The sequence below is a fragment of the Schistocerca nitens genome, chromosome 11 (assembly GCF_023898315.1).
Source record: "Schistocerca nitens isolate TAMUIC-IGC-003100 chromosome 11, iqSchNite1.1, whole genome shotgun sequence".
Taxonomy (NCBI): domain Eukaryota; kingdom Metazoa; phylum Arthropoda; class Insecta; order Orthoptera; family Acrididae; genus Schistocerca; species Schistocerca nitens.
Window position 1 is genome coordinate 152,657,088 of NC_064624.1, and position 15,995 is coordinate 152,673,082.

The 15,995-nt window shown below is 40.3% G+C and overlaps 2 protein-coding genes across 2 annotated transcripts in view; one reads left to right on the forward strand and one right to left on the reverse strand.

Moving 5' to 3' along the window:
* LOC126212731 (F-box/LRR-repeat protein 14-like) overlaps positions 1 to 13,652 on the reverse strand; it is a 92,515-nt gene extending 78,863 nt beyond the window's left edge. Inside the window, exons 1-2 of the mRNA XM_049940142.1 lie at positions 13,093 to 13,652; positions 12,778 to 12,838 (exon numbers count right to left, since the gene is read on the reverse strand). Of these exons, the coding sequence (XP_049796099.1) occupies positions 12,778 to 12,821 (44 nt within the window). The 5' untranslated portion in view covers positions 12,822 to 12,838; positions 13,093 to 13,652. The remainder of the gene's footprint in view (positions 1 to 12,777; positions 12,839 to 13,092) is intronic.
* Positions 13,653 to 15,342: 1,690 nt separating this feature from the next.
* LOC126213053 (triosephosphate isomerase) overlaps positions 15,343 to 15,995 on the forward strand; it is a 38,486-nt gene continuing 37,833 nt past the window's right edge. Inside the window, exon 1 of the mRNA XM_049940624.1 lies at positions 15,343 to 15,608. Coding sequence (XP_049796581.1) covers positions 15,500 to 15,608 — 109 coding nt within the window. The 5' untranslated portion in view covers positions 15,343 to 15,499. The remainder of the gene's footprint in view (positions 15,609 to 15,995) is intronic.

A 15,995-nucleotide genomic window follows, 5' to 3' on the forward strand; every position in this document is an offset into this window, starting at 1 on the left:
TTCACCTGTCTCGCTTTTTTGGGTCTCTGAGAGCCCGTGCTCTTCCACTACGACGTTTGTTGCTTTGTCTCTGTCACGACCATAAACCCAGCTCTCCTTGCCGGTGATAACCCGTGACAAGAAGATTGGATCGTGAGATGCGGTCAGACGAAGGTCCGTGCACACTTCGACACACTGTTCCTTCTGATCGGCAGCCGAGATCCTCGGCACCAATTTTGCGGTGACATGATGCACGCCCAATTCATCAGTTAACATTCGTTGACACGTCCCGTAACCAATACCCACTTCATCCACAAGGTATCGAATGGTTCAACGTCAATCCACACAAACCGATTGTTGAAGTTTGGCAACAATGTCTGGCACTGTGTTGCTAACGGCCCTTCCAGTGTGAGCATCATCTTCGATATCTGTACGGCCGGTCCTGAACCGAGCATGCCACTCAAACACACGCGTACGGCTCGTGCTCTGTCCCCCCAAACACTTGCTGTCTCCGTAGCACTTTTTCCGAGATTCGCACAGAATTTGATACACACGCACTGTTCTGTGCACGGATTCATCGTAAAATCACCACACACCACACACCAGAGTATTACGGAAATCACTGTGGACACGCAACACGTCCTCCCAGCTGAATGACACTGCACACACTGACTCAACAGCAGTGATGGGGAGCTCGTGAATGAGTCGTTCAAATGAACCCTTCACTCCAGTGAAGTGAAGTGTGAACTAACCACTCAATTTCAATGAAGTGGAACTTCAAACTCTCTACAGATAGCACACTCCACACTTTTTTCTAGTTCACTCACTCTCTTTCCCTCTCCCACTACATCAGCGCTACGTAACTCGTTCTCCCTTCACTTCAACCCTCCCTCTACTGCCTGTCGACGAATCGCGCGGTGTTTGTGGGGAACGATAGGTTTAGGAGGGGTTGGGGAGGTGAGGGGGCGAGGGGAAGGCAGCGCTGACATTACCCGTGACTACTTGTGCAGTTCATGTCTACGGGTAGCCTACAGTTGGCAGCACTTGCAAACAAATGAATATTAAAGATACAAACGAAGAAGCTGGCTGTGTGAGGATGCACAGCCAACATGAAAATAAAAGGTTTGTTAATAACACTGAAAGAGGGATTTTACTTGAAATCGTACCAATGACTACAGGTGACAGTTTACGTTTTGAATCTGGAGGGTTATTATTCTCAACAAAAATAAAATCTATGAGAAAACTTCTGAATAATTACTTAACGTAGGTATATAGACTTTGTAACAGTGCTAAACATACTCATTCTATTTTGGATTAAATTTTAAAAGGAACATAAAATTGGACTGCATTTCGTTGGTAGCCCTAGTTTTCAGTCCATGAATATAACAAATAATGTTTCATTTGGCAGATAGAGACTTTTTTGGGCACTTCATGAGAAAATGGCGAGCAAGATTAAATGTAATACCTTCTTTATATGTGACAGGGTTCTCTGTTATCTTTCCTTTGTCCCCTTCGACCATGCTCTATTTAATTCAGACGCTGTAAGAGCGTAAAACGTTGTGTGCACGCTACTGCATAGTTCGCCCATCTGTTGGTAAAATTATGAAGTATTACGAAGCTTTATTGTACGAGCGAGGCGAAGCGAGCGTAGCCGCGGCTGAGCGGCGAACTGGGCAACTTCGCCACGCTTCCGTACTTCAAGAAAGAACTACTTCATTTGAACGCTTCACGGCAAAGAGTTATATGAATCAAGTAGTTCACGGGAATGAACAAGTTCGATTGGTTGGTTGTTTTGGGGAAGGAGACCAGACAGCGAGGTCATCGGTCTCATCGGATTAGGGAAGGACGGGGAAGGAAGTCGGCCGTGCCCTTTGAAAGGAACCATCCCGGCATTTGCCTGGAGCGATTTAGGGAAATCACGGAAAACCTAAATCAGGATGGCCGGACGCGGGATTGAACCGTCGTCCTCCCGAATGCGAGTCCAGTGTGAACGAGTTCGACCCATCTCTACTCATCAGATATGCAGCTCTCACCATCTAATGGTGCAATGATCTACTACTCCTACTTTCCAGGACGCAACATCAGTCCCGAAAATTTTGGATTCCAGCTCTTAATGTAATTGGATAGATACGAAATCTACTCTCATGAAGCGGTGGCAGGAGACCATACATATAACAAAAGGTTTTATGTATGCAAGCTTTCGGAGCCAGAGGCTCTTCCTCCTGGCAGAAGGGTTGATAGGGAAGGAAAAGACATGGAGGGGTTTAGCAAAGGGACAGAGTTCAGAAAAGTCATCTAGAACCCCGGATCAGAGGAGATTTACTGGATGGTATGAGAAGGAAAGGCATTGTTGGGGCTGCACCGAACGAGGTTTAAAAACCTAAGATCTTAAAGATGGAAGGTAGGGTAATATGTGAGACAGAGATTACTGCTAAAACATCATGCGCGAGTTAATAAGAGTGAAACATTATGTTCATTGTACGAGACAGTGGAGGGAGGGGGACAGCGAAAAAAAGGCAAGTCAGATAACAAAAGATGTAGAAAACTAAAAGGTAGTAATAAGGGAACACTTATAGTGAAGAAATGCTAGGACTGAAGAAATTAATTTAAGGCCTGGTGGGTGGTGAGAATGAAGAACATGTTGTAGCACCTGTGGTGTTCCGAGAAACAGGTGTCTGGGAGAAGAATCCAGATGGCACGTGTGGTGAAACAGGCACTGTGGTCACGATTGTCGTGTTGTAGGGCATGCTCTGCAACAGGATAGTTTCTGTTGCTAGCATACAGTCTTAGCCTACGCCCATTCATCCTGACTGATAACTTGGCGGTAGTCATGTCGATGTAAAAGGCCGAACACTGTTTACATAACAGCTGGTATAGGACATGTCGTTTCACATGTGGCTCGACTTTTGATAATACATGTTCTCCCAGTTTCACGGCTAGTATAGGTAGTGATAGAGGGTGCGCTGGGCAAGTATTGCAGTGGGGATGGTCACAGTAGCAGGAGCCACAGGGTAAGGAGATGGGTGCAGAAGGAGCATGGGGTCTGAGAAGGATATTGTGGAGATCGGGAGAGCAATGAAAAGCTATTCTAAGTGAGGTGGGCAAATTTTCAGGCAGAATAGATCTTATTTCAGGGCACGATTTTAGGAAGTCGTGGCCTTGTCGAAGTAGCTGATTAATACATTCAAGACCAGAATGATACTGCGTGACAAGTAGTGTGCTCCAAAGTTGTTTATTGGGGGGATCAGCAGTACCAGGATTGGATGTGATGGCCTGGGAAATCTGCTTCTGGGTGACTTTTCCAAACTCTACCCCTTTTCCTAAACCTCTTCCTTCACCCCTCTTCCCTCCCCTACAACCTTTCTGCCAGAAGATGGAGTCCTGGATCCAAAAGCTTGCATACATAAAACTTTTTTATGTGTGTTCTCCTGCTGCCACTTGGTGAGTAGGTTTTTTATCTATCCAATTACATTACATCACAACATGTGTCTCATACAGCTACCATTCATGTGAAGGCAGTCTTCAGCATGTCTCCTCATGGATGTCTGTACACGTTCAAACATTCCAGGCATATTCTGAATACACTGGCAACTGTCAACAGTGCCTTCCCAGTGTTTGTCAACAATCCAACTGGTTCAAGCCAGGGCCTGGGAGACCACAGTATTGGCAAGCCACAATAGATAAATACGAGGACTGGATCATTAATAGTGGCAACAATTTATTTACAGCTCGTACAAAATAGATACGTGTTTCAAAGTTTTACTGACCTTCAAAGTAGTTACCAGTGTTGTGTACAACCCATTGCCAGTGATGTGGAAGTCGTAGGATACTCCTAGCAGAGCCAGTTGTGATGACAGTTCGAGCGGTGCGGTCTATTGCCTGACGAATTTGTAGGAGTTCTGAAGCGAATGCCGTGAAGTGTTTCCTTTAGCTTAGAAATCGAGTTGAACTCACGAGGGCTTAAGTCAGGGGAGGGCAGTATGTGGTATAGCACTTAGCAGCCCCATCAGTCAGACAAATTAGTAACAGCTTGCACTGTACGTGCTCGAGCATTTTCCTGCAAAATGATGGTCAGGTCCTGCAGAAAGTGTCATCGCTTCTGTCTCTAAGCTGGTTGTAGGTTGTGTTCCAAAAATGAACAGCATAGAGACAGAAGTGATGACACCTTTTGCAGGACCTGACCATCATTTTGCACGACAATGCTCAAGCATGTACAGTGCAACCTGTTACTGATTTGTTTCATTGATGGCGCTGCTAAGTGCTACACCACCTACTGCACTCCACTGACTTAAGCCTTCGTGAGTTCAACTCGATTTCTAAACTGAAGGAAACACTTCACAGCATTCGCTTCAGAACTCCTACAAATTCATCAGGTAATAGGCTGCACCACTTGAACTGTCAACACAACTGGCACTGCTAAGAGTATCCTACGACTTCCACATCACTGTTAACGGGTTATACACAATGCTGGTGACTACACTGAAGGTCAGTAAAACTTTGAAACACGTATCTATTTTGTGCGACCTGTAAATAAATAGTTGCCACTATTACAGTTTCAACCCTCGTATGTTGTTGAAACGCTATTCACCGGAACTTAGGTATGCAGCAAGTTGGCCACCTCTCCCGTATTTCCTGGGATCTCCCACATTATGTCAATGTTTCTTTAAACATCTGGATTTCCTTACTGACAGCCTCTTTCTCCCGTATATTTCATCAGTGATCACTGGAATAAATATTAATCCCACAAAGTATTATTGAAAGTTAAAATTCCCTCTCTGGCAGATCTCTAAAGGTTTTTGTATAATAATCAATACTATTCTGAACGTAGTCTTTTTTTCAGTAATAACAAAGCCCATGTATCTAGAAGAGTTGTGAGAGGGGGGAATGTTTACTTGTTTCTCTGTCAGTACTGGCAACCCACATATGCACTTTTCTTGTACCGATCAGCAGCTGCGGTATAAATAAGACACGGAAGTAACAAGAGCACACGAAAGCAGATTATACAGACGTTCTTGTTTAAACACACTTGTTACATCATTTATTCCTTGATAGACTCACACAACAACAACAACATTTCGCAATATGATACTTTGTGGCAAAATGGTGACCTATTTATCTTGCTCACCCAAAATAACTTATTTCTGATGTGTTATATGAAAAATTGTTTCAGCCAGTGTTCTTTAACATCATTGGGTAGTTCTTGCTAAGTGGAACCATATACACTTTATTCAGAAACACACTTACCATCTCCAAGAGCTATTCAAAAATGTGTCACAATGTACCATTTTTGTCAACAAATCATAGATGTTCAAATGGTACAGAGTACACAGGTTGTCAAGAAACTGGGCTTTTTACTGCCTTGTTTGTACACATTGTGTACACAATGTGGAGCTGTAGTAAAGGCTTGGGTTTTTGTTTATGATTTCCAACTGGTATAAACATAGGTACTCCTCTACCATCTGCGCATCTCATCTGTTGTTGCTTTAGCATACAAATACACTGCATCCTAGTGTAGTCATGCATCACAGTAACTCACTAACTGCATAGTCGCAGTGCAGACTGTGAATACAATTTTTGTGTGTGTGTGTGTGTGTGTGTGTGTGTGTGTGTGTGTGTGTGTGTGTGTGTGTGTGTGGTGAACAAGAATGACAGAAAGGTTGAAATACTGCTCATCTATGTAGAAAGTATGTGGACAAGAAATAATTTAGTAACTTGCATTTTTATAATTATTATGTTATGTTTTTATGATTATTATTTTATTATGCCTATCTTGCACTCTACTGTAAACACCTGTGTGGTATTTACTGCAGGTGGGCAAAATTGTGTTCAGGCACAACTACTATACAGCAGATGATCCCTTGACAAGCCACCACATTCTCGCAGGATGTTTGGTCATCTCATTTCTCATCTACATGAAACGGTAAGTTGAAATGCAAGACCTAGAAACTGTTGTAGAAGAGAAGAGAAGAAGCTGCTGAGGTCGCTGTGCTTGCTGCCGTAGCTGTGAATCCCCAAGTCAGCACACAACGGAATTTAACAAGGAGTTGGTATCCCGAAAACAAGTACAGATAAAATTCTGCAATGTCATAATTTCCATCCTTCATTTAAACCAAGAACTTCATGGAAATGACTTCAACAATAGGGTTCAATTTTGTCAGTTAGCAGAGCATCAAGACCTGACTCATCCTAATTTCTTTTCAGATATTCTTTTTACCAACGAGGTGTCATTATCCATTAAAGCAATTGTCAATAAGATAAATATGCATTTTTAGTCCCTCAATAATACACAATGGCTCAGACAGGTAGAGCATTAACATCTGTGTTAATGTTTACTGCAGAATTATTGCAGATACCATTATCGAGCCTTTCTTTGTAAATGGCAACCAAAATGACCGACAATAGTCCAATTTAAGACACAATCTTCATGTTCTCTTACACAAAGTATTTTTAAATCAGAGGATGGTCATGTGGTATCAGCATTATGGATGCCCTGCACATAATGCCTTACGAGCACAATGAATTCCGGACCATAAATACCCTGGTAGGTGGATCAGTTAGTTGGCCTGCCCAATCTCCGGACCTTACATCGCTAGATATTTTTCTGTAGGAAGCAGTCAAGGGTTCTGTGTACCAAAATGTTCCAACAATACCAGAGTACATGCAGCAATGCATTACTGATGCTTGTACAACCATCACATAGGAAGTAGCAGAATGATGTGCGGAGTCCTTCATCCACAGAGTGACCCAATGCATGATCGCCAATGGTCACTTATTTGAGCATTTGACGTAAATGCTCTGTTTTTCATGTATTGGTAGTACCACAGTAAAAGTTACTACAACAGGCCTTGTTACTTCTGCACTGTCATAAATACTGTAATACAGTACTGTACAATAACAAGATCCAATTACTGTACAGTGCAGTACTGTTGCATTCAATGTCTATTGGTAGTTCGTAAAATGTTCAAATGCACCTTGAAGAGGTTAATGATTTAGTTGACTAAATGCACTGAAGTGATATTTAAATTAGAGAAGTTATGTACTATTTATAATTTCTGTAGCTACTAGTTTCGTGGATAATAAAATGGTACAGTGCGGTACATTTCTGAATAGCTCTTGGAGAGGGTGAATGTATTTTTTAATAAAACGTACATGGTTCAACTCAAAAAATTTAGCCTCTAACTCGTACCTCCTACATCTGGAGGACAGGGGTGATTTTGGGGAAGAGACCAAACAGCGAGGTCACAGGTTCCCTTACAAAGGAACAATCCTGGCATTAGCCTCAAGTGATTTAGGGAAATCACGGAAAACCTAAATCAAGATGGCCGGATGCGGTTTTGAACCGTCGTCCTCCCGAATGCGAGTCCAGTGTGCTAACCACTGTGCCACCTTGCTCGGTTGTCTGGGGGATACATAGAACGAATACCCTCAGCAAGAACAACCCAACTGAACCCAATGATGTTAAAGAAATATTATTGAAACAATATTTCATTTAACGCATCAGAAAAAAGTTATTTTGGGTGAACAAGATAAATGGGACACCATGTATATAAGCCCACAGGACGAAAAATTACTCACCCCAGTGTGCATGTACAGATGAATTGTTGATTGTTTACAGATGGCACAATAGTAAAGTCACACATTCAACACCATGAGCACTGCCTCTATGTGGGCATAAGGCAGTAGCGATCAGTGAGACATTTATGTTTCAAATGAATATTCTATATAACCGTTGGTAAATGTAAGGATGTTACAGAGTGGCAAGCAATCGTGTTTGGCCACGCCCGTGGCCATCCATTGTGTGAATTTGCTGAATTTGTTGGTGTTTCATGGCAGACTGTTCGCTGTGTCAAAAAGCAGTAACATAATACATGTGACCAAAAAACAGGCACATAAAGATGACAACAGCATAGTTCGTAGTTTTCTGAACACTCCCCCCACCCTATTGCTTATCAACTGGCCTGCAAAATCACCCGACTTGAACCCTATAGAAAGTCTGTGGGAGACATTGGAACAACAAGTAAAACACCAACATCAGCATCTACACAATTTGTCGGAATTGCACGATCAAATCCTCATCGAATGGCTTTACCTGGATCGACATAACTCCACAACCTTGGGAACTTACTTCCTAACTGACCCAGGGAGTTATCAAACCCACGGGTAGAATTATACTTCATTAAATGAAGCTTGTAATACTTTCTGAAGTGGTGACTAATTTTTTTGTCCAGGGAGCTTATATATATTTTAAGGGGACGTGTTATTAGCAGAAACCTTGAAAAGCTCTTGCCTGATTTACTTCAAATTTTTACACCGTACACTAATAAACATTCAGATGGGCACAGGCTGTATATTTTTTAAATAATAATGTACAGGTTTTCTGTTCAAATAGACTGCAAGAGAGGGAAAATAAATGTGCAGCTGTAAAAATGTGGTTTTTCTTTCTTGCAGTCAGCTTTAGCTATGACAGAGGGGCATTCAAACAATTACACAAACTGTTTCTCTCGTATATATTCTCTCTCTCCTTGTATACAATTTTAAACAAAACTTGTATACACAGCAATTTGCTGTTTTGTTTTCTTCCTTGGCATTAGTTTTAACAAAATGGAGGAACTCTGTATTTATGGCTCATTGAAAAGAATAGGTCTCTCTCATATCCTGCACACCAATGAACCCAATGATTTACCCACTCATTTCAATCAAGGTTTTGTTTGCAATAACAATAAACAAACTTAAAGTCAGAGAGAGAGGGGGAAAGAGGGAACAGATGGGAGAGGGAGAAGAGGGGGGGTGGGGGAATGGACACAGAGAAGGAGAAGGAAGCGATGTACAAGAGAGGGAGGCAGTGTGATTTCAGTTGTCAGAGACTGCAGACGTGTGTGCAAGTTTCATGTGCGTGTGTGTATCTGTGTCCGTTGCTGACAAAGGCCTTAATGGCCAAAAGCTACAATTGTGTGAATCTTTTTGCTGTGCCTATCACGACTCAGCATCTCCAATACATGGTGAGTGGCAACTTTCCTTCTCTAATATTGTAACATTCCATCCTGGATTTTCCATTGCTTGAAAGTATTTATATGGAGCAGATTCCTGGGGAACAACAAAACAACTCAAAAGAAGATTTGAGGCTGTGCAAATGGATTTTCTGAGATGAAGCTACATAGTTTCAAGGAGAGAGAAGATCCGAAATAAAGAAATCAGGAAGCAAATGAAAACTCCCATATTCATCAGTGAAGAAGTGGAAAAAATGATGTTCAAAATCGTGTGGGTAGGTGAGGAGACTAAGGGATGAACGATGGCCAAAACAAAAAAATAAAATAAATAAATAAGAAACTTACTTACTTACTTACTTACTTACTGACTCTCTCTCTCTCTCTCTCTCTCTCTCTCTCTCTCTCTCTCTCTCTCTCTCACACACACACACACACACACACACACACAGGGTGTCCCACCTAACACCGCAACTTTATATTTCTGAAATGAAGCAAAATGTGAAAAATACAATTGGCCAGGGATATACGAATCTCATGGGCTCACACAATGGGCAGGACAGTGCAAGCAGCCTGCATCGCAGCATCATGGCACAAACTGTGGAGCTGTTGTCAGCCTTTAAAGTGTAAGTATTTCAGAAGGAATGAATTATACAACAGTGAAACAGAGTCTGCCATCACTAACTGTACCTCCTGTTTTCATTTCGATAGGGGGAAAAACACAAACATGTGTCATTTAAATATACGTAACTTTGTGTTGAAAGTGATATTTGTTTACGAAACTCTATGATTCTTGCTTCATTAGAACAATTTATTAATTTGCTACCAGTTTCAGTAAACGGCCAGCATCTGGCATGGAAAATTGACTACTGCAAGTCACATGTCAATACTGTAGAACCATACAACTTGGCTGCATTAGAACAATTTATTAATTTGCTACCAATTTGAATAAGCAATCATCATCTGACATAAAAAATTAGCTATTGCCAAGTCACATGTCAATAATGTAGAAACACATGGTACAATCACATTAATTGTCAATTTCATGAGTAATAATACAAAAGAACAACAATTTTCAAACATCAGCAACCTTTCTCATGCACACACACGGTGGTTTGCAGAGTATGGGTGCAGATGTACATGTAGAAATAGTGTGAATGAAGAAGGTTGCTGATGTGCGAAAATTATTGTTCTGTATTATTATTCCTGAAGCTGACACTTAATGGGATTGTATGATATAATACAATTGAAAAATGACCCGAAGTAACCAATTTTTTTGTGTCAGATGATAGTTGTTGACTAAAATTGGCAGCAAATTAATAAATTATGCTAATGTGACCAAGTGTAAGGAATTTCCCGAAACATATAATATTGCTGACAGTTACCTGAAGAAAAAGACACCTGATATTTGTCTACTTTTATGGACTGTGCATTTCTGTACCAATGAGCAAGCCCCTGACATACATGCACCACTCGCCAATTGCATTTTTCACATTTTGTTCCATTTTGCAAATATGTTGTATTGCAGAGTTAGGTGGACACCATACATACAAAGTGTGTTCGGAAATTCACAACTTCTAGGACCTGTAGAGGAAAGTAAGTACACGACATTCTGAACAGGAACCTAGGTTTGGAAACTTACCTTTTCTGTCCTACAGCCGTCTGAAAACACTTTTGCTAGCTAGGTATGCAACAGGGTAGTCATGGTGGGGGTCAGCTGCGTAGGGTTGGCCAATGTCATTTGGCATCCATCCTACCTCTGTGACCTGGTTCAAGCCTCAGTCATGTGATTACGAGTGTTAGAGTACACATTGCAGAATACACCGACATGATCATTCTGAACGGTGAAGCTCACAGTGATGTAAGAGCAGATTATCGCCTCTGTCAAAACCGTTCTCCACAACGTCTGACTCTATCATGTACCCTTTTTGCCACAATTATGCATCAACTTTGAGAAAGGGTACCTTCACCATCAGCAGGCGCGCTCCAAGGAGATGCCGCACATCTGAATTGAGAGAGGCCATACTGCATCACATTGAAGAACACCTGTCAATGAGTATATGAGCAATTTCTTTAGACATTAATGAGTGGAGCTGTAAAACAAGTGATGTACTGGGTAACACCTAATCAATTACTTGTAAAAGTAGTCATGTTACCAACATGTTTCCAAATGATTGTAGCACAGAAAAGGTACATTTCCAGACAAGAGTTCCAATTCAAAATATTATCTACACATGAACAATGTGTATAATTTAAACGTTTCAATGTCGTTTTTAAAGGTATTTGCCTGGAGTGTACCTTTGCATGGAAATGAAATGTGCTCAATAAACAATTCAGACAACAAGATAATATGATCTTTTGAAATGTAGTGCTACAAAAGAATGTTGAAGATTAGATGTGTAGATCAAATAACTAATGAGTGTGTACTGAATTGAACAGTGAAAGAAGAAATTCATGGTACAACTTGATGAACAGAAGGGGTCAGCAGATAGGACGCATTCAGAGACATCAAGAAATTATCAGTTTGGCATTGGAAAGAAGTGCGTGGGTGGGTAAAATTGTGTACTGGTCTCCCCTGACATCTTGGTTGCAGTGACAAACTGATCTGTACCACAGTCCGCGGTCTATATTAGGTTGAAACGTCAAAATTTGATTGTGAGTTGGTGAAGTTAATGAATGTGAAAGCAGAAAAAAAGCTGGTAGTAAAGCCTAATGCTTATGTATGCACTATATTGAAAATATGCAAGGGGGGTCCAATAGGTAACTTTTGCTGCATGGGTTTAAAATCATAGGAGGAAACAAAGGCTTGAATACAGTATGTAGATTCAAATGGGTGTATGTTCCAGTAACTATGCAAAGATGAAGAGGCTTGCATAGGACAGACTATAGCAGGCAGCTGCATCAAACAGACTGAAAATCACAACAACAAAAAGCATACAGTGATTACAGCAATTTAATGGTTTTCCTTTCTTACTGTAAAACTGGCTCATTTCACAGTCTTGAACGTTCTCAAGGATGATGAAATCCCTGGAACATAGTGAATGAAGGAGGAGCTCAGATCACATTCTTCTGCCTTGCACATAAGTTTTGTTATCTGATCATCAATGTACTCACGTCAATATTAAACAAGAACTGACTAAACAGCAAGACATTTTAAGCAGATAATTTTCTGCTGCCCTGAGCAGCAGCTAAAGTACCAACTACGAGATAAACCTCAGTTCTTACACTCACTTCTTCTGAAACTGTCACTGACCACCATTCCCATCAGATCGTGACTGTAAAAGCAAGCTTTTCTCAAAAGATTACTTCTACCGTGATGACAGTGCAAGATGATTCAAAAATGAGTTATTACAAACATATTTCTATCAGTAACATAGTTTGTACAATAATAAATAAATAGTAAACCCACTACTTCATGAGTTATATAGAATATCTGCTGTTTATCTTCTGTTGGTCACTTAGTACTTATTTGATTACATTGGTATTGATATCTGTAAAAACTGAGTCCAATTTACAATACCTTACTTTTTAGCATGCAGCATATAATGAACACTGCCACTTGCTATGTAGGTACCAGAAATTTTCAATTCTTAGATAATTTGTCTAAGAGACATTTTCAAATAAAAGTTTGACATATGACTTCATAACAGCTGCAGAATCCAATGATACGAAATTATTTGAACTTTAAAACCTTCTAGTCTTAGAAATGACATCTTTCATCTCTCCTATTTCATTATAGACGAGAGCTGCTGTTAATTTATAAGTATCTGTCATTCAGTCAGTTCCGAGAGATATCAGTATGGAGGAAACATACCGTAATTCTGTGGTACATCTGCCTGAGGGACACAATTTATTCATCCTTTGAAGAATGTTTCCTGTTTGGGAAAACACAGTTCAGATCGCTGTCATATTCTGAAGAGTAATAATATGTAAAAAAACAAAAAAAATTCCAGCCCTTTATCTAAAATAAACGCCGCTCCTGAGCGGTGTGAACTGAAGTATGCGATTAAACATTTGCCCTAATACCATGCATAGATGCATGCACCTTTTCGAGCTTTAGCACCAATTTTAATATACTAAATCACTGATACAAATATTGAATGGGACTAAACTGTATTACGATACTTACACAGTTCTACATCCAGTTATTAAGGATTCAGCTGAGGACACAATACTGCTGGAGAAGAGACTGTACTTTTCCTCCTAACGAACGACTTGCGCAAAATTTACATTACCCATCATCATAAAATGTTCAATTCACATGACATTAACGCTGTAAATTAAGTCGTCCGTTCCCACTTTTAACTCACATACATGTTGCAGGTAATAGCGTTTAAGAATTTGCATAAGAGGCCCTGATCTGGTATTCCATCTTGCTGTTGTGAAACTTTGCTAACCAAATAGTTCATTTAATTTCATCAACTGACGTATGCAAGTTACGTAAACACTAAATAACAAATTTAATTCGTTTGTATAATATTTTTGCGCAAGATTAAATGTCTGGTATAGTACTGCGCAATTTGGAAACGCCGCGTCTGGAATACATTACTTTCGCACAATGCAAGTATCAAACCACACGAGTCGCTTAAATTTATTATACATGCAATGAAAATCCATGGCGCAAATCTCTGAATCAACAGCAGACGAAATTTAAACAGCCTATTCTCACTTGCAGTCAAAATCAGCAGCATTTACCATGATACCAACATTGGAACAGCATCTAATTCAATTAAAAGCGGGCGTTCAAACGATGAACAGAAGTGACCTAAGGAAATTTTATGAAATGTTAGCCATGAAATCGGAAGCTTATGTCAGGTTGCAAAAAAGAGATGGGTGGCGTGACTTTTATGACTGGGTAGCACCCATTTTTAATATAGCTTAAGATGACAAAACAATGGCACGAATTACTGCGAATATGATCGCTAAAGTAATTTTCGAGACTGTCTGCTACCGAGATGTAAAAATATTTGGTGTTTTGTAAAAATGTTGTCTGGTTTCAGATTTATGATGCAGTTTACTTCCCAAAAAAATCAAGTATTTACGAAAAGCAATTTACAGCCAATCTAAAAAAGTAAATCTTCAAAATAGCAGCTCACAAAACAGCTAACGCAATGGATATTCGTTATTTCTGTGCGTAATTAAAGTACTTGATAGTACTCTTGCTTGGGCCAGCCCTTAGTTTTATGAGACCTAAAGCTTCAAAAACTTCCGTCGAACAGCATTTGAGCTTTTTGCTGGTTTGATTTCAGTGTATTACTTAAAGGCAGTGAAAGTTCGTTTTACCAGAGGAAACAAAACTGCACGTTATGTTAATATCTCTGCAGGCGCACCATTTATTTACACATAGCCATAAAAAGATAGAAAAGAAAACCTGTTTGGCTCAAAATTGTTAGTTTTAATCTAGATCTGAATACTGAGAATTTTGTGAAACGTGCATCTTTAATATACCACTATGGCTGGTAAGAGATTTTCCATTGTTATAAACATTGTAGTGTGATTAGTTCGTCTTGCTTTGCCGTTCGTTCTTGGTATTTCGCAAATGTTTATGATGGGACATATCCAGTGTTTTATACATGTTGAGCGGCTAGTTTAGAAAGTACAGTAATATAATTTTCGTAAAAAAAGTTCTGATACGCAAGACACGTTAATTTGGTGCAGTCTGATCCGAGTTACGGAATACTATGATGTAATTATGTGGGCTCAAAATATGTTTTTAAATGGCAGATGAAAGCCATCAGGTGCATTCTAGGACTTACCCAACGCGAATCATACAGCGTATACTTCAAGGAGGAGGAGATTGGTGCTTAACATTCCGTCGACAACATGGCCATTACAGAGGGGCGCTTATTTCAAACAACAATGCCAAGTACCAGTACAGTGCCAGCTAACAAGGACATACGGTGTTCGGGTTGGATGTTGTGTGAAATGCTCAAATCGTGTTTTCTTCGAATGAGATGTTCTGTCTCATCCGTGCTGTTAGAGTGGACGTACAAAGCACCGATAAACAGAAGATTTATTAGTACTCTGAAATGGAATAACTTAATTCTGAGAAATGGTAAGACCTGAAAGTTAGCAAGAAGTCTCAAACTGATAGCTGGTGGTAGGCTAAAATTGGAAGTGAAATGACATTGACCTTTAGACGGTTCGTTTAGGTACCAAGCGCGACATTACCCTGTGCACAGTGTGCATGTTGATATTTTGGTTTCCAGTCAGATTAATTCACAGTGTGTTCCAGAACGATTATGCTTCTCATTTTTTGCGATTTGCTACTGATCAGTTATGTCAGACTAATTAATTGTTATATTCAAAATAAAATAAATCGGAGAAGGTCGATATAACAGCGTTGCACAAGTCGATTTGAAATCCCATCGATATGTGTCTGTCCTTGCGAAGGTCAGATCCTGTAGTTAGCAGGTGCACGAAGGGCGGCAGCGGGTTGCTTGAGAGCTTGCTTGTTATTCTTTACAGCTTGCTGTGATTGTAAACGGCGCCCTCAGTCGGGTCCTTGTCCGTGTGTTGGTGGCGTTCCAGGCGAGATGGGTCGAAGATTTATTGTAGGTGGAAATTGGAAGATGAATGGAGATAAGAAGAGTATCGAAGAAATCCTGGGATTTCTGAGGCAGGGCCCGTTGGACGAAAGTGTCGGTAAGTTGATAACTTAATTACATTCAACCTATTTGTTTAGATCTTCACCATGACAAATGTTTTTAAAAAGGTACACAAGAAAATCTTATTTTTCCCTTGGTGCTTCCTCCTAAATCCCACCCATAAAACCTCCTCCCCCTTTCAACCCACTTTTCTGCTTTATGAATCCTATACACCCACTAATTGGAGAAAGTTTCAATAATCTTCAAACCATAATGTAGTCTCATGAGTCAGTTGCTACTACGTTATGTCACAAACACCAACAGTCTGTGAGCAGGGAAGAGTCTCAATATATGTTACATACTTTGCACTAGATTTTGTTAGTGACTTGGTTGGCTTTGTCAAATCACAACCAGCTTGTGGCTTTCCATCTACGTTTACACGTGT